The sequence below is a fragment of the Salvelinus sp. IW2-2015 genome, linkage group LG26 (assembly GCF_002910315.2).
Source record: "Salvelinus sp. IW2-2015 linkage group LG26, ASM291031v2, whole genome shotgun sequence".
NCBI classification, from domain to species: Eukaryota; Metazoa; Chordata; class Actinopteri; order Salmoniformes; family Salmonidae; genus Salvelinus; species Salvelinus sp. IW2-2015.
The window spans coordinates 27,558,696-27,578,680 of NC_036866.1; the positions used below are offsets into that span (position 1 = coordinate 27,558,696).

Below are 19,985 nucleotides of genomic sequence, written 5' to 3' on the forward strand. Positions count from 1 at the left end.
AGTATGGGAGCATGAGGCTAACTAACTAATAGTGTAGGACTGAGAAGGAGAAATCTGAGCATACCTTCTGGGATAGACTCTAGTGATCCCTCCATCAGTGGTTACAAACCTGGCCAGGACCCCGCCCCTGGGAACCGAAAGAACACACAGAAACCAATCACAGTTCAACAAAAGAGGCTAAGGGACCATCGAGACAAATCAGAAAGCCTCTACTTTTACCCAATGTAAAAAACACAATTTCAAATGTTGCTTCATAAGACCTAATCAATCCGGTCGGTCACGTTTGACAAAATATTTGGGAGGAGGTCATAATTTCATGCAGTCTGTGAAGGAAGAACCCACATGGTAAAAGTGGAAAACAAGTTAGGTCGAAATAAAAACAGATTTTAACCAAGTCAAATGAATTTATTGTGTTAGAGGTTTTATGATGATTGTACAGTGTATGTGGAAAGCTTTTTCCACATTTTGTTACGTTACAACCGTATTCTAAAATGTGTGTATATATATACAAAAAAAATGATCATCAATTTACACACAATAGCTGCACAGCTATTTTCAGGTCTCTCCAGAGGTGTTCAATCAGGTTCAAGTCTGGGCTCTGGCTTGGCCCCTTAAAAAGGACATTCAGAGACTTGTCCCATAGCCACTCCTGCATTTTTTAGCACCCTTACCCAGATCTGTGCCTCGACACAATCCTGTCTTAGAGCTCTACGGACAATTAATTTGACCTCATGACTATTTGCCCCTGACATACACTATCCACTGTGGGACCGTATAAAGACAGGTGTGTGCCTTTCCAAATCATGTCCAATCAATTGAATTTACCACAGGTGGACTCCAATAAAGTTGTAGAAACATCTCAAGGATGATTAATGGAAACTCCATTTCTTGTCTCATAGCAAAGGATCAGTATGGGGTATTGTGTGTAGATTGATGAGGGGAAAAAATTATTTCATCCATTTTAGATTAAGGCTGTAACGTACCAAAATGTGGAAAAGGTCAAGAGGTCTGAATTCTATCCAAATGCACTGCATGTAAACCAAAGTGTTAAATATTGTTCTATGCATCAGTTGGGGTGTCTCTAAGCTTCAATTTGGGGTACTAAATCTAGCATGAAAGTGCATCCTTGTAGCTGTGAAGGCTAATATTATCAAAATGTTTACCTTGGGGTTAGTTGAGCCAATGGCCATGGGGTAAGTTGAGCCAATGGAAAGTTGAACAAATTGAAGTGTTTTCTTCCTAGGCGTAATGCAAGGCATTATCGCTGGGATATAAGGTAACAACAGGGCCTGTCCAAAGCTAAAAGTGTAAAAAATTAAAGGTACAAAGTGTTTGTTAGGTGTGTTAACATCCGACCGTGTTTGGGAGTCCCATAGGGCGGTGCACAATTGGCCCAGCATAGTCCTGGTTTGGCCAGGGTAGGCCGTCAATGTAAATAAGAGTTTGTTCTTAACTGACTTGCCTAGTTAAATATTGCTTAAATTTAAAAATAGATTAAAAGATGCTTAAAATGTTTAAAAGACAAAGAAATTATTGTGATTGTGTTGAAATGTTTTTGGGAATAAAGATAGACATGGTTTTAAAAAGAAAGTGGTAATATTTAATTCAGCACAGTCATTTTGTAGGCGGCTTAATTTACCCTGTCACGTGGCTCAACTTATCCCATCCCCGGTTTAAGCAGGACCAAGGGACCACTTTTTTTGGACAAGCTATGTTTTGAACACTGTAATGTTTACATGAATTCTGATTATGTCCAGGGATACACAACATCCTGAAATCTATGTCGATATCTTTGTTAGAAATAATATTATATTTCCCTTGATGGTGACTGCCGGGTTGGGAAAGACTAATGGCGTTCGCATGCTTCCCATCCGGAAGAGTTCCGAACAGTTCGTACATACACTACCATTCAAAGGTTTGGGGTCACTTAGAAATGTCCTTGTTTTTGAAAGGAAAGCACATTTGTCTTGTCTACTACAGTGTAGACATATTTTTTATTAAATATCTGCAAAGGCATAAAGAGGCCCATTATCAGCAACCATCACTCCTGTGTTCCAATGGCATGTTGTGTTAGCTAATCCAAGTTTATAAATATAAAAGGCTAATTGATCATTATGGCTGAGGTCCTGAGCACTCTGGAGCAGGTTTCGCTTTGTCATCGTGGGTTATTTTGTGTAAATTTATGAAGAAAACAAATTATTTAATGCATTTTAGTATAAGGCTGTAACATAACAAAATATGGGAAAAGTCAAGGGGTCTGAATGTTTTCCGAATGCACTGTATGTAAGCTATTTGGTTAACTATTTAGCAGTCTCATGGTAGAATCTATTCAGGAGCAATTTGGTCCCAGACTTAACGCTCTGGTACAGTTTGCCATGCGGTAGCAGAGCGAACATTCTATGACTTGGGTGGCTGGAGTCTGACAATTTCATCTGACACCACCTGGTCTAGAGGTCCTGGATGGCAGGGACCCCAGTGATGTACTGGGCCGTACGTACTACTCTCTGTAGGGCCTTGTGGTTGGAAGCAGTTGTGGAAGCGGTGATGCAACCAGCTGTAGTAGTAGTGCAGCTGTAGTACTTTTTGATGATCTGAGGGCCCATGCCAAATATTTTGAGCCTCCTGAGGGGGAAGAGGCGTTGTCGTGCCCTCTTGATGACTGTGTTGGTGTGTTTTGGATTATGATAGGTCCGAGTGGACACAGATGCACTTGAAGCGAGTGGACACAGATGCACTTGAAGTTATCGACCCACTCCACGACAGTCAAATCGATGTGAATGGGTTGCCTACCCTTACCACCTGGGGGCGGCCCATCAGGAAGTCCAGGATCCAGTTGCAGAGGGAGGTGTTCAGTCCCAGGGTCCTTAGCTTTGCTTAGGGCTCCTGAGTGGTGCAGCGGTCTAAGGCACTGCATCTCAATGCAAGTCCCTGGCTCGAAACCAGGCTGTAACATATCCGGCCGTGATTGTGAGTCCCATAGGGCGGTGCACAATTGGCTCAGCGTCGTCTGGGTTTGGCCAGGGTAGACCGTCATTGTAAATAAGAATTTGTTCTTAACTGACTTGCCTAGTTAAATAAAGGTTAAATAAAAAAATATATACAAAAAGTAGTGATGAGCTTGGAGGGCACTATGGTGTTGAATGCTGAGCTGTGGTCTATGAACATTATTCTCACATAGGTGTTCCTTTTGTCCAGGTGGGAAATGGCAGTGTGGAGTGCAATAGAGATTGTGTTATCTGTGGATCTGTTTGGGTGGTATGCAAGTAACAGTGAGTCCAGTGTTTCTGGGATGATGGTATTGATGTGAGCCATGACCAGCCTTTCAAAGCTCATACATTGAACACAGCTCTCTGTTCCCTGAACACAGATAGGTCAGTTCTTTGGGGAGGTGGACCCAGTCGTGATGATCAGTCTGGTCAACACATCTCTGTACTCCTTCAACAAGACCTACGACTACCAGTCAGTCTGCAACCCTGAGAGAGACTGCAAGGCTGCTGCAGGGCCACGATCTGTTTACGTGGTGAGACACACACAGCGCGCACACACCCGCATTAATGCATGATCTTGCTTTGGTTACCTTTCATGCTACACATACTGTACTGTATGTGTATATTTTGTCCATATGTTATGAAGTGTGCACTCAGTGTTCTCCTCTCCCCTCTCCAGCCCACTATAGCAGACATGCTGAGTATAGGCTGGTGGGCCTCCACAGGTGCCTGGTGAGTTAACTGGCTGGATAGTTTAACTACTGTCGTCTGCTGTTTGGACCAAGCATAATATGTTTGTCTCTGTAGGTCAATAATGCAGCAGCTCTTCTACAGTCTCACATTCCCAAGGTTCCTAGAGGCAGGTCAGTTTTAGAGGATAATATATTGGATGAAATATGTGTTTCCAAAACAGTGAATTTGTAGTTATAATGGTACAAGATGTTTGTTGTGGCTAAAATGGCTGTTGATTCTGAGAACATACAGCGCATTTGGAAACTATTCAGACCCCTTCACTTTCTCCACATTTTGTTATGTTACAGCCTTGTTCAAAAATGTTTTAAAGAAATAATTGTCCTCATCAATCTACACACAGTACCCCATAATGACAAAGCGAAAACAGGTTTTTAGAGGTTTTTGCAAATGTATAAAAGGTATTCAGACCCTTTGCTATGAGACTCAAAATTGAGCTCAGGTGCACCCTGTTGCCGCTGATCATTCTTGAGATGTTTTAACAAAATGATTGGAGTGCACCTATGGTAAATTCAATTGAATGGACATGATTTGGAAAGGCACACACCTGTCTATATAAGGTCCTACAGTTGACAGTGCATGTCAGAGTAAAAACCAAGCCATGAGGTCAAATGAATTGTCCGCTGAGACAGGGTTGTGTCGAGGCACAGATCTGGGGTTAGGTACAAAAGATATCTGCAGCATTGAAGGTCACCAAGAACACAGTGGCTTCTATCATTCTTAAATGGAAGAAGTTTGGAACCACCAAGACTCTTCCTTGAGCTGGTTGCCTGGCCAAACTGAGCAATCAGGAGAGAAGGGCCTTGGTCAGGGAGGTGACCAAGAWCCCGATAGTCACTCTGACAGAGCTCCAGAGTTCATCTTTGTAGATGGGAGAACCTTCCAGAAGGACAACTATCTTTGCAGCACTCCACCAGTCAGTCCTTTATGGTAGTGTGGCCAAATGGAAGCCACTCTTCAGTAAAAGGCACATGACAGCTCGCTTGGAGTTTGTCAAAAGGCACCTACAGGACTCTCAGACCATGAGAAACAAGATTCTCTGGTCTGACGAAACCAAGATTGAACTCTCTGGCCTGAATGCCAAGCATCATGTCTGGAGGAAAGCAGCCACTGCTCATCACCTGGCCAATACCATCCCTACGGTGAAGCATGGTGGTGGCAGGATCATGCTGTGGGGATGTTTTTCAGCAGCAGGGACTGGGAGACTAATCATGATCGAGGGAAAGATGAACGCAGCAAAGTACAGAGAGATCCTTGATGAAAACCTGCTCCAGAGCGCTCAGGACCTTAGACTGGGACGAAGGTTCACCTTCCAACAGGACAACGACCCTAAGCACACAGCCAAGATGATGCAGGAGAGGCTTCGGGACAAATCTCTGAATGTCCTTGAGTGGCCCAGCCCAGATTTAAACCCGATCAAACATCTCTGGAGAGACCTGAAAATAGCTGTGCAGCGACGCTACCATCCAACCTGACAGAGCTTGAGAGGATCTGCAGAGAAGAATTTGAGAAACTCACCAGATACAGGTGTGCCAAGCTTGTAGCGTCATACCTAAGAAGACTCGATGCTGTAATCGCTGCCAAAGGTGCTTGAACAAAGTACTGAGTAAAGGGTCTGAATACTTCTGTAAATGTGATATTTCAGTTTATTTGTTAAAAAAAAAATTTGCTTAAAAAACAGTTTTTGCTTCTTCATTGTGGGGTATTGTGTGTATATTGATGAGGGTACTTTTTTAGTAAATCAATTTTAGAATAAGGCTGTAACGTAACAAATGTGGAAAAAGTGAAGGGGCTTTGGACTATTTATTTGGAGGAGATGTAAGCACAGATGTTTTTGTGTTGTGTTTTTGGTTGTGTATGGTAACAGTTATGTAGTCTCTCTCGCTCTCTCTCTCTAGTGGACTCAGATGATGACATGTCTGCTAACATGTTTAAGGAGAGTTGTATCACAGAGCAGACTCAGTACTTCTTCGACAACGAAGAGAGATCCTACTCGGGAGTCCTTGACTGTGGAAACTGCTCCAGGTGTGTGTGTGTGTGTGTGTGTGTGTGTGTCCACGTGTGTGTAAGTGCTGTAAGGGTCGATTCCAATATCCTCTTTCCTGGATAATAGCTTGTTGTGGGCAATAATATTTTAAATGTGAATATGCAGTATATGTGATATTTTATACAACGGGTGCGTCTCATCCTGAATGCTGATTGGTTAAAACTGCATCCAGACGGTGTTTATTCCACAAGTTACCACTGGATAAATCTAAGACGCTTTAATGCCTATTTACTCTGTTCCATCTGACTGCGCAATCCACTGTCTCATCAGCCCAGCCAGACAATTCTATAAACTTGATCTCCACTATAAAAAGCATCTAGACTTTATCTCACATTTCTTTTAGACTAACATTTAGTTTTCAACAGCGAAGATTTCTATAAACCTTGCTGTCTGTCTCTCGAAATTTGCAACATTGTTTCAATATACACATTCGATCTCCAGCTGTTTAAAAAAATAATCTTTAACTAGGCAAGTCAGTTAAGAACTAATTATTATTTACAATGTCGGCCTGCCAGGGAACAGTGGGTTAACTGCCTTGTTCAGGGGCAGATCGACAGATTTTTACCTTGTCAGCTCGGGGATTCAATCCAGCAACATTTCGGTTACTGGCCCAACGCTCTAACCACTAGGCTATAATGAACATGTCTGGAGTTGGGATGAGACAGACAGGCGGCTTTTCTCAGCCAGCCGAAATCATGAATCAGCATAATTTTTATGGATATATACAAAGAGAGATCAATAGAAAACAGGTCAAACAAAACTAAGTGCAGCTAGTTTGCAGTCTTTCCAGCTTSRGTTTGAAGTGATTGTGCTAGCTGTGTTGTTGGATAGCTCTGAACAACATTGTCCTGACGAGAGAGGACATTTTCTTTGCCAGGTGAAATTGTGCATCATTAGCTTATTGTTATGGATGTATGCAAATAAATGTCACTAGAAAACAGCTTAAACAACTGCAAATGAAGCTACTTTGTTGTTATTCTGGCTGCACTGTTTGACGGGACTGTAAATTAGCCGTAGTTGGCTAGCTATCAAGCAAGGGATGATAACGTTGCAAGCCAGTATGGCGATAGAACATTTATAATGAACGACTGGGTCGCATCCATAGATACAGAACAAAAAGACTTAACCACTGGGTAACGTCTCTGGCATCGGAGCCGATAGACCGAACGACCAGCCGGCTTGGGTAGCAATCCTAGATTTGTATCAGGACTATATCTTGTGGATGAAATAGTATGAATATATTAATTAAAATAACGTTTTTAATAAAAATACTGTACCAGTCAAAAGTTTGGACACACCTACTCATTACATGGTTTTTCTTTATGTTTTACTATTTTCTACATTGTAGAATAATAGTGAAGACATCAAAACTATGAAATGACACATGAAATCATGTAGTAACCAAAAAAGTTTATTTGAGATTCTTCAAAGTAGCCACCCTTTGCTTTGATGACAGTTTTGCACAATCGTGGCATTCTCTCAACAGCTTCATGAGGTAGTCATCTGGAATGCATTTCAATTAACAGGTGTGCCTTGTTAAAAGTTCATTTGTGGATTTTCTTTCCTTCTTAATGCGTTTCAGCCAATCAGTTCTGTTGTGACAAGGTAGGGGTGGTATACAGAAGATAGCCCTATTTGGTAAAAGACCAAGTCCGTATTATGGCAAGAACAGCTCAAATAAGCAAATAGAAATGACAGTCCATCATTACTTTAAGACATGAAGGTCAGTCAATGCGGAACATTTAAAAAACTTTTAAAGTTTCTTTAAGTGCAGTCGCAAAAACCAACAAGCGCTATGATGAAACTGGCTCTCATGAGGACCGCCACAGGAAAGGAAGACCCAGAGTTACCTCTGCTGCAGAGGTAAAGTTCATGAGCGTTCCCAGCCTCAGATTGCAGCCCAAATAAATGCTTCACAAAGTTCAAGTAACCGACACATCTCAACATCAACTGTTCAGAGTAGACTACGTGAATTTGGTCTTCCTGTTAATTGAAATGCATTCCAGGTGACTACCTCATTAAGCTGGTTGAGAGAATGCCAAGAGTGTGCAAAGCTGTCATCAAGGCAAAGGGTGGCTACTTTGAAGAATCTCAAATATGAAATATGTTTAGATTTGTTTAACACTTTTTTGGTTACTAAATGATTCCATGTGTTATTTCAAAGTGTTGAATACTTCACTATTACTCTACAATGTAGAAAATATTCAAAATAAAGAAAAACCCTTGAATGAGTAGGTATGTCCAAACTTTTGACTGCTACTGTAGGTCCCTAAGGTTATCTTACAGGACAAAGCATTAATAAAGAAGCCTAGCAAATGATAATTGATCATACAAAGGCATTTCATTTCATTTATAGCATCTGAAGAAGTAACCTTTCAACCCAAAACCAACCACCATTGACCAATCAAATRATATCAGTAACTTAAACACTCCCAGGCCCAATCTCCATAGGGTGTCACAGCATTTAAAGGTTTGTGTGGGGGGATGAGACCAATGTAAATGAGACAGAATTCCTGAGAAGATCATAAAATCTTTTTGCATATAGTAATTCAGAGTTCACCCTATACAGATACAACTAACCCCCGAGATTATACATACATGTAGATAACATCAAAGTTATCCTCAGTGAACAAGTTTCAGATCGATACCATACATGGATACTATACTATTATTATATCACATTAAATATTCAGTGTTCTGAATACTGAAACAGAGATATTTACATTTTGACCCTTCAGAGAGAGAAGGGCTGACTAGTCTTTGGGCATTGTCCTTTGTTCCTGCACCATTTGCCATGCAGGTGTCAGAGAGCATATAAATTAGGGCCGAGCCTACAAGCTCATCCCGATATGTCATCCTCTGGTGGGGTAGATCCGGAATGAGGTCAGTTTCCTGCCCTCCTCTGTGTTTTCCTGCTCTTTCCAGGCAGCTGCTGCAGGCTTGGCTCTGATCAGATGCACATTACCTTGATCTGTCAGGAGCTGGACACAGAGGGAAACACTGTTTACTGAGAGCTCTCTCCCAACCGTTTACCCCTGTTTATGCGCTGCAACTCACACATGATGTGGGGGTTGAATGTAGGTAGAAATGCACTGGGTATATGAGCCACGTGCCTGACTCTCTCTTCAACATTAACAACTAAAGACACTTAAACTTTAATGAGTGCCATAAAGAAAGAGCCATTCCACAGACGGAGAGTGTTGCTCCATTGCCCTGTAGTATGTGTGTGATTTAGTATTGGCTGTGTGTATGTCTGAACCAGATATATATCACCACGGTAAGCACATGTGTGTGATGATGCGGGTGGCAGGAACGGACAGCTTCTTAATTTTACTCTCATCTGAGGCAGTTGAAGAACATGTTGTGTGAAAGCTTTGTTAGTCTGTTGGTAATGTGTTTCCCTATGTGTTTGGGTTGGAATCTGGTAGAGCTGTCTCTCCGGCTCTCTCCTGGAATTATAGTGAATTCCATTGAAGGAATAATAGGACATTCCATAGAAGGGAAGTGCAGTGGCATGTGTTCATGGATGCCAAGGGAGGCCAAGCTTCCCCATATAAAATAAAATAATTATAAAAATGTATCTTTTGTCTCTCTGTTTCATAATTTTCCTTCAATTGGCAAGTGTCTTTCTCAACTGAGGAATCAGAGCGAGGAATCAGAGCCCATGTATCTGATGCTATCTGGTCAAAAAAGAGTATGACATGTTGGCATGTTGCCGCCAGTAGCATTGAATTCAATAGCAAGTGATGCCAGCTAGTTTTTGGCCTCCCTTGATAATTTCGATAACCAATCAGTGTTGATCTGAGCTGAGTGAGCTCAACTGTGGATGGTCCTGGCACAGCAAAACACATATAATGCCAAGGAAGGCCAGTTTGGATTTGACTTCCCACCAATCAAATCACACCAAAGAAAAATGTATTTGTTAGCTTATGGTGTGTGTCGTTGTCCTGCAGTAGCTAGCTATGCATAGAGATGGGGATGAAGAGTTTCTAGTTAAAAACGATTTTGTAGCAGCTGAAAATCAAGGAGAATGGGAGGCCAACTTCAAAATAGGATATGGTGCAGGGGAGAGGAGCATGGGGTGGAATCCAATCTTTTAACAATGAGAATTACAATAGGACTGACTGGCTAGCTGGGAGTGCTAGGCTAAAGAAGCTGTTTTGCTGGCCATGCCTTCTGTTTGACAAAAGTACATATTTGCTCAACAACCATTGGGACACCACTGTTTTTTCTGATCTTGCAAACCTGGGCAGGTCCCTTGACCGACATGGAAAATCAAAAAAACACATTATGGCAAACCTAAAACTTAAGGAGAGGTATATCTACAATTCCATGTGTATAACTTGTATTATCATCTACATTTATGATGAGTATTTCTGTTGAAACGATGTGGCTATGCAAAATCACTTGACGTTTTTGGAACTAGTGAATGTAACGCGCCAATGTAAACTCCGATTTCTTGTTATAAATATGAACTTTATCAAACGAAACATGCATGTATTGTGTAACATGAAGTCCTATGAGTGTCATCTGATGACGATAATCAAAGGTTAGTGATTAATTTTATCTCTATTTCTGCATTTTGTGACTGCTATCTTTCGCGGGAAAATGGCTGTGCTTATTGTGGTTTGGTGTGACCTAACATAATCGTTTGTAGTGCTTTCGCTGAAAAGCATATTTGAAATCGGACACTTTGGTGGGATTAASAACAAGATTACCTTTAACCCTTTCACACATACCATCACACGGGTGTGATCGTTCTACAGTGGTCCCTGAAGCGTACGATCACACCCGTGTGATTAGAACACTCATTTAGAACGCTCGTTTAGAACGGCCAGTTTCGAATGACGCAACAATCAGCTTTTGAGCTGGCCACACTTTTCAGAAACTATGTACACAAACACAGTCCTTACAAAGTTATGTCCAGAATGTGAGCAGTTTATTTTTGGATTCAATGTTCAGATATTCACAGAAGTATATATAGCATAACACAATCATCCTAACCGGAAAAATGTAGGCTACATTTGTCCTAGCGCTAACTGAGGAAAGATTGACCCAACACAAGCAGTCATATTTTCTAACTCTCGGCTGACATAAACTACAATATGAATTAGCTAATAGCAATTACTATGTATAATTAATCACATCACGGGTGAGCTCACCATTGATCGAAATAATTAGGTAAAGCACTTTTTAGAAATCGAAAGTAATCCGACGATTAGTTTCAGCGCGCAGCCATGCATTTTTTCCTCACAGAAACCGAAGATAATAAGACAAGATGAGTTTGGTCTGTTTATATTGAAGGGGTGTGTCATCTACCGTCGTTCACATCCCACCATTCATTTCCGGAAGTCCTCAAAAAATTTGTGAACTCTTCCTCACCTCATTTTGGTCAAACAGACGATTACGTGAACCCAGAATGCATTGAATGTCAACAAACATGGCTACACAGCTAATTAGCTTAGCTCATCATAATCAGTACAACCTTCAAAAAAGTATTTTACACACATAATATGTGCCCATTACAATCTGTGCAATAATCGGAATGCATGATTTGTCACCTAGATTTGAAAACATGTGAATGAAACTGTAAATACACAAATAATTGCCACACAAAACATTTTCTGATAGTGATTTATTGATACAAGTGGCGCGTGCCGGCAGTCAACCACGTACCACGTACCCTCTCACTCTAAACCATTCAGTGTTGTTGTTTATGTATGTAGCTAGTGAGCTAAGCTGAAGCATTAGCAATGTCTTTCAAAAGGAGACAACAAACAAATGTGGAAATTCTGGAGATTTTTTAAAATTCTGACAATGAGTCTGAGTATGAAAGTCAGGAATCAGATTCTGACAGTGACAGTGAAGAGCTGCCCCCCAACCTTGTAGCCATTGAGAACCTTGAATCTGAATTTCCCTTGTCCACTGACGAAGTCCCAGGTCCCTTTGAAGATGCTGGTGGTGATGGAGGCATACCAACAGTGGATGAAGTACAGGCTGTCTCTTATACACATCTAGATGTGTATAAGAGACAGGGCATACCAACAGTGGATGAAGTACAGGCTGTCTCTTATACACATCTAGATGTGTATAAGAGACAGGGCATACCAACAGTGGATGAAGTACAGGAGTTCTGTGGTAGCTGGAAGGCCACCAGTCATTTCACCCCTCCTGGCCCTGCTGTTTGCTTTGACGAGTCCCAGTCTGGAGTGCAACGCCCCTTGCCATTTCCAACTGAGGCAGAGTGCTTCAAGTTGTTTCTGACAGAGGCGCTGGTGGGAGACATAGTAGAGACCAATCGCTATGCCTTGGAGCTACAGGATAAGAGAGAGCCAGGAGTGGGGGACAACCACAATTAGTGAAATGTATACATTCCTGGTGACAGTAAAGACTGCTTTCTAGTTCTGCTGCTATGACTGCATTTCATCAACGCTACTGCCATCCTAAATGACCTGTTATACAAAACAAGAAATGTTAACAGCTGGCAGTAAAGTGCCATAACAAACGAGACGTCCATGTCCTCTACACTGTCCATACAGCAACCATGTCGGCCACAGGGAAGGTGGACCACCTGACGGGAGAGAGAAACAAACCAGACAGAGAAATATGAAACCAGACTGCATGCTTGACTATTACCTCAAAATGGGGGCAGTGGATAAGGCCGACATGATAAACAGCTTTGTGGAATGCACTCAGAAAACGACCAAGTGGTATAAGATATTTTTCCAGGGTTGTGTCAAAATACAACATGCCAATACTTCTGACGCATTTAGCATTGTTTTACAGAGCTAATATAATAATGTAACTAGCTACATAAGCACGATTGAATATAACACCATAAAAGGTGAGTAACATGAGTAACGTTACCTAGCGTGTCCGCAGTTATAAGGAATATACACAAATATATTATGCTCCATACACACAGTGAGCTACAGTAGAAACGGTATAACACGACACAAACTATTATAACGTAATTAGGCACTTTGATAGAAACGCAGTCTGGATTTGAAGATGGGTGTCTGTAGTGACGCCTCTAGCACTGAGACGCTGTGCCACTTGAGTCATAAGGCCAGGGTAGCTTCAAAATACAACACATGCTAATACTTCCCTGACGCAATTAGCATTGTTTTCCAGAGCTAATAGAATAATTTAGCTAGATACCTAAGCATTGAGTATAACACCATAAATGTTATGAAATGAGTAACGTTACATCGCGTGTCCGTGGTTATAAGGAAAAACATGATGCTACAGTAGAAACGACATAACACGACATGCAGAAACTATTATAACGTAATAAGGCACTTTGATAGAAACGCACACATTTCCAAACTTATTATTGGTAACGAAAACAACTTTGATTGCGATAAAGGCGACAGGTGGAAAATATGAACACGTGTATGCAGGGCGGCAGATGAGTAAATGTCTGCAGACTTGAACTGCACAAACAATTGAGAAGTGTTTGGGGAATTTTGTCCTSGTCAGACATGTCTAAAAAATTAATTGGTCCGCAAAAGTAAAAATGACTACTTTTATGTGAATGAATGAGGCGGAACACACCTCATTTCAAACTGTTATTAGAAAATAATTTAAAATTGACAAATAAAAACAGGCTGCGTGCTTTGGTTTGAGGGCAGCGCGGATGAAATGTACTGTTACATAACAATCACATTCTGGAATGGAGAGAACGTTCTAACATTACGTGCATAAAAAAAAACTCACGCTGGGGCGACCGTTAGAGATATTTGTAACTCACGCATGAAAGGGTTAAAATGATATAAGACACATGTATGTTTGAGGAATTTTAATTATGAAATTTCTGTTGTTTGAATTTGGCGCCCTGCACTTTCACTGGCTGCTGTCATATCGATCCCGGTAGCGGGATGCAGCCATAACCTCTTGACACTAGGGGTCAGATTTTTTTTTAAATAACGTTCCCAAGGTAAACTGACTATTTCTCAGGTCCAGATCGTAGAATATGCATATAATTTACAGATTAGGATAGAAAACACTCCAAAGTTTCCAAAAGTGTCAAAATATTGTCTGTGAGTATAACAGAACTGATTCTGCAGGCGAAAACCGGAGGAAATCTAACCCGGAAGTGATTTTTTTCATTTTTTATCTGTGTTTCCTTGCCCGTCTTTCTTCCATTTAAAGGGGTATCAACCAGATTCCTTTTCCAATRGCTTCCTCAGGCTGTGACCAGGCTTTAGACATAGTTTCAGGCTTTTATTTTGAAAAATGAGCGAGATTTTTCAAAACTAGTCAGGTGTCCTATGATTAGTTCCTGCGCGCGAGAGGGGTAGCTCTCCATTTTCTTTCTCTCTTTAATTGAATAGGTTACGGTCCGGTTGAAATATTATCAATTATGTTTGTTAAAAAGAACCTGAGGATTGATTATAAAAAACATTTGACATGTTTCTACGAACATTACGGATACTTTTGGGAATTTTCGGCGAACGGAACGAGGCTTTAGTTTTCTGAACATAACGCGCAACCCAAATGGCGTTTTTTTGTTATAAAAGTAATATTTATCGAACAAAAAGAACATTTATTGTGTAACTGGGAGTCTCGTGAGTGCAAACATCCGAAGATTATCTAAGGTAAGCGATTCATTTTATTWATTTTTTTACTTTTGTGACCATGCTAATTTGGGGCTAGCTGTTCTAGCATTGATTGATACACTCACAAAAGCTTGGATTGCTTTCGCTGCAAAGCATATTTTCAAAATCTGACACGATAGGTGGATTAACAACAAGCTAAGCTGTGTTTTGGTATATTTCACTTGTGATTGCATGATTATAAATATATTTAGTAATATTTTGCGCCCTGCAATTCAGCGGTTATTTGAGCATTTTCCTCAAATTTGCTACAATAAATGCTACAATAAATGTTGCCTCAGGATATGTGGTTTACAGTTTGCATAAAGTCCAGTGAAGGTCTTTGAGGTCCGTTGTGGTATCAGCTTGAGGGGGAATATACACGGCTATGACTATAACTGAATATAATTCTCTTGGGAGGTAATAGGATCGGCATTTGATTATGAAGTATTCTAGGTTGGGTGAACAAAAGGACTTGAGTTCCTGTATGTTATCACAATAACACCAACTGGCTGTACAGACACAGACAGTATATCCCGAGAAACAGAGTATGTTACAATCCCTGATATCTCTCTGGAAGGAAATCCTCGCCATGAGCTCGTCAACTTTATTATCCAGAGGCTGAACATTAACAAGTAATATACTCGGTGGGTGGTGTGTGTGCCTCCTGAATCGGACTAGAAGTCCCCCCGAATACCTCTTCTCTGCCGGCCATGTTTCGGATCAGCCTCTGGAATCAGTTCAATTGCCCTGGGGGGTAAGAACAAAGGACCAGATTTGGGAAAGTCTTATTCCTGTTTGTAATCCTAGTAATGCTGGTGAGTTACCACCTCTCTGATATCCAAAAGTTATTCCTGGCTGTATGTAATAACACAAAACATTTTCTGGGCTAATACTGTAAGAAATACACACCAAAAAATCAGCAAATTTGCCTAGGGGCTAGATGCACGGCTGCCATATCTATTGGCGCCATTTTCTGTGATTAGGCTATAACTGGCAATACAATGCAAATACCTTTCTGAGAAACCAATAATATTACTACACAGATCACACGTAACATTAGCTAGCGAGCCAGCAAGCTAACGTTCACTAGCTAGCTAACAGTACACTTTAACTTGCAATGAAAACAACGTCCTGACAAAATTTGAAATGTATAATATCTGAAAATGTAGCTAGACTCTTACCCGTATACGCAGATGAGCGCTTCATGGCAGACTGGAACCACTTTAACTGAGTAAGACGTCCTGTGTTGTTTTTGTTTTGATTGTAGCGTAAAAAAATATCAATTTAATCCATTTTGATATCTGGCTGTAGCACAACAAAATGTGGAATTAGTCAAGGGGTATGAATATTTTCTGAAGACACTATATGTGGTTGAATTTATTCTGCCACTCTGTGACACCTGTATTTTAGAACATTGTCTGTGAAATGGCATTATCGGCCTTATATCGGCTATCACGGTGCCTTAGAAATGCATTTTTAATAGAGCAAACACAATTATCAAAACATATGTTGGAAAGAAATATATATCAGTTTGGCTTCCCCATTGATTTTGCCCACGCACCGCTACTGGGGAAGTGTTCTCTCATGTGTGAAGTATTTAGATGGTTAGCATTCCTCTCCTCTCATCCTTTTAGTATGTACAGTATAATGTTGAGTAGCTTACTAAGACGTGTGTGTGTGTTTCAGGATGTATCGAGCTGAGAAGCTGCCCAACACTAACCTGGTGTTTCTGATCACTGATGCCAAGACCACCTGTCTGTCCTGTGACCCCAGACCACTACGACAGGCAGAGCAACCATGTTTCCTTCCACACACACCCATCCTATTGCATTCATTTTTTAGTCAGTATTACTGCTCGATTAAAACTTTTATTCTCATAGCATAAATTAACATGGAGCTGTGTATCTGAGTGGAACATCTGGAACCCATGTTGGGATCACTTTCAATCAGTGTAAAGTGTAAGTGTGTGTGTTCATGTCTACGAGACATATGTGTTTGGGGCTTTAGATTCCTGCTGATGTAAAGTGTCATCATCCCAGGTCAAAGAGGGTTCAAACAAAAGGCGTGTAGTTTATTACAGCTCAGTATGAGGACAAACACACACACTCATACACACACAGCAAACATTTAAAACATACACACTACACTCTATTGCACACAACTAAGAGGCTGCCCAATCACAGTGTCATGTTCAATCATAGGGGTGATATTTATAATGGAATTGTTAAAGGGTAACACTCTTCCACAGACAGGGTGATACACAGGTTAGTGTTTTTTGTTATAAATCTTGTTCTGGAGGCAGCTCTGCAGAGTGGTCACTAGCTGGCACTACCACATGTCATACAATCTGATTTTAAACCTAACCTCAACCTCAACCTTAACCACATTGCTAACCCTAATGCTTAGCCTTAAATTAAGATCAAAGCTATTTTTTCAACCATTAATTTTTACAAAAGAGACTATTTTGACTTTGCAGCTGGCCCATCTAGTGCAATTCGCTCAGTTCTGCCTCCAAGACAAGTGTCATGATCATTTGTAGAAACGGACCAAGGCGCAGCGAATGTTGAGTTCCACATAATTTATTAATAGTGAAACTTAGCAAAAAGACTAAACAATAAACTAACCGTGACTACAGAGGTGCTACATACACTTACTCAAAATACAATATCTCACAAACACAAGTGGGAACAAACACTACTTAAATATGATCCCCAATTAGAGACTATGATTACCAGCTGCCTCTAATTGGGAAACATACAAATCACCAACATAGAAACATGAGAACTAGAACACCCACATAGAAATCATAAACTAGACTAACCCCCCAGTCACGCCCTGACCTACTCCACCATAGAAAATAAGGACTCTCTATGGTCAGGACGTGACAACAAGACTCATCCCAATAAACTTCAACATGCCGGTGATACATGTGAGTTTGTAAGGGAGTGTGTTAAAGATGTGATTTAGAGATGTATGTTTGACCAAGATGCGTCTGTATTTAAGATCAGAGTGTGCGTGTGTGTATTGTTGAGGTTTGTGTTGCAGATTTGTTTGTGCGTTAGTATTTCCTTAGTGTGTGTGTGTGCAGCCCAAGGTCCAGATCGCTGTGAGCTAGCTCAGAACCCCAGGTACAGGAAAGGACCTGACGTGTGTTTCGACAACAACGTAGACGTAAGTCAAACACGTGCGCACAAATATTTAATTTTTCTCTATCTCTTGCTCTCTCTCTCTTGATCTCTCTCTTTCCATCTCTTGGTTTGGATGTTCTTCATTSCCTGATTGCATGAATTGGTTTGTATCTTTTTGTTAATTTATACTTTGGTCTCAGGGATATTTTTGTGTGAAAACTAACGAACTGATTGCTTGCATGACAGGTGTTCTCATGTTAATTCTCTCATATAATTCATGAAGTTATATTATCCTGCATTTTATACCCTTTATACTGACTTTCATTAACTGTTACTGACTGTCATTTTGTGTTTTAGCATGACAGCCTCAATCTCATCTTTCTTTTACATGCTTTCTTTCTCCTTGTCTCTATCCTTCTATTTCCATAATTCATCCTTCATTTTGCATCTCCATTGGCTGCTGCTCATGTCTGTCATGGTAGGATGAGCCACTGTGTTCAATCAGCGGTGTCTCTGGTCTGAGTCCTGTCCCCTTCCTCATGTTGCTGCAGGAGTTGATGCTGGGCCCAGGGACAGTGCCTGTCAATAAAAACTGAACTGAGACCTGTGTCTCTCCACCACTGTTGATAGTCAGGTGTTACACACAGCAACTACTAACTGACCGGAAATCTACTGATAGGCCTTAAACACAACCACTAATATCTGTGGTAATAATGATGACCTGGCTTCTAGCACTGTAGCTACTTCCTTCAAATAATTAAACACACTTGGATAATCCCAGAGCAAAAGGAAAATAAGGTACCAATACAGTATATCATGTAATTCTCTACCAGGTAAATAGTGTACTGTAGAGTAAAAGGGATGTACTACCTGTTATAGACCTGTCACACACACAGGTCGGTAGTATGTTTAGGGTGGCCTGGGAATGGAAGGTACGGGTATTGTACAGCAAATGTAGATCCTCTATGGAGAGTGAAAGTAGGACTCTCTCCCTACAGCTGAACTATGGAAGTTGCTCTGCAGTCTATATTCCCTCTAAATAGAGGAAGTGCCAGATGGGTTTCCTGCCTTTGACGGTGTGCAGTACTGTACGACACAAACACAAACACACACACACGAAGGCCAAGGGCACGCACGGATATCCTGAACACTGGCATCAAACAACAGGAGGCTACACACACACACACTGAACATTCTATAATGTGGCACCCTTCTGAACGCAAAAATGTGTGTTATCTATTATTTGCCAGCGTAATCTGAGTTTGAATTGTCTGATTGGTGCTTGTCTGATTAACGGATGTTGTGACCAACAGGAGGATGATTCTGACTGTGGGGGCGGGACCTCACTAAGCCCCTCCCCCTGGCCCATGTTGGGACTCCAACTACTGCTGCTGTGGCTCCTCACTGGTCCCCGACACTCATGACCCCTACACACACACACACACACACACACATCTCAATCAGACAGTGTTTTAAATTGGACTGTTTTCTGATGCTCCATCTCCTGAATGTCATCACTGATCTGTTAACGCGCTGCCAATATGGAAGAGGAGTCACTCTCCTACTCTCCAATCATTCTCCAAAGCCAAAGGGGTGCTCTTTCCTCCCTCTCATCTCTTCTCCACCATGTTGACTGATCTATTCTATTATATGGTGTATTCTATGGAGCTAACCAAACCCTTTAATTCTTCATCATAAATGTACGTACAGTGGGGAGAACAAGTATTTGATACACTGCCGATTTTGCAGGTTTTCCTACTTAAAAGCATGTAGAGGTCTGTAATTTTTATCATAGGTACACTTCAACTATGAGAGACGGAATCTAAAACAAAAATCCAGAAAATCACATTGTATGATTTTTAAGTAATTAATTTGCATTTTATTGCATGACATAAGTATTTGATACATCAGAAAAGCAGAACTTAATATTTGGTACAGAACCTTTGTTTGCAATTACAGAGATCATACGTTTCCTGTAGTTCTTGACTAGGTTTGCACACACTGCAGCAGGGATTTTGGCCCACTCCTCCCTACAGATCTTCTCCAGATCCTTCAGGTTTCGGGGCTGTCGCTGGGCAATACGGACTTTCAGCTCCCCCAAAGATTTTCTATTGGGTTCAGGTCTGGAGACTGGCTAGGCCACTCCAGGACCTTGAGATGCTTCTTACGGAGCCACTCCTTAGTTGCCATGGCTGTGTGCTTCGTGTCGTTGTCATGCTGGAAGACCCAGCCACGACCCATCTTCAATGCTCTTACTGAGGGAAGGAGGTTGTTGGCCAAGATCTCGCGATACATGGCCCCATCCATCCTCCCTCAATACGGTGCAGTCGTCCTGTCCCCTTTGCAGAAAAGCATCCCCAAAGAATGATGTTTCCACCTCCATGCTTCACGGTTGGGATGGTGTTCTTGGGGTTGTACTCATACTTCTCTTCCTCCAAACACGGCGAGTGGAGTTAGACCAAAAAGCTCTATT

General features: G+C 41.2%; 1 protein-coding gene and 1 long non-coding RNA gene across 2 annotated transcripts in view; one reads left to right on the forward strand and one right to left on the reverse strand.

Annotated features, from left to right (window-relative positions):
* LOC111953063 (voltage-dependent calcium channel subunit alpha-2/delta-1-like) overlaps nt 1–19,240 on the forward strand; it is a 123,105-nt gene extending 103,865 nt beyond the window's left edge. The window contains 7 exon segments of the mRNA XM_070435223.1: nt 3,368–3,520; nt 3,667–3,719; nt 3,795–3,850; nt 5,636–5,762; nt 16,071–16,183; nt 17,473–17,555; nt 18,826–19,240. Of these exon segments, the coding sequence (XP_070291324.1) occupies nt 3,368–3,520; nt 3,667–3,719; nt 3,795–3,850; nt 5,636–5,762; nt 16,071–16,183; nt 17,473–17,555; nt 18,826–18,936 (696 nt within the window). The 3' untranslated portion in view covers nt 18,937–19,240.
* Nucleotides 11,891–13,169, reverse strand: LOC139023057 (uncharacterized). The gene is made up of 3 exons (XR_011474196.1): nt 13,087–13,169; nt 12,767–12,862; nt 11,891–12,355 (listed from the first exon to the last, which is right to left on the reverse strand). It is a non-coding gene; the product is annotated as an uncharacterized lncRNA (long non-coding RNA).
* Nucleotides 19,241–19,985: the final 745 nt, after the last annotated feature.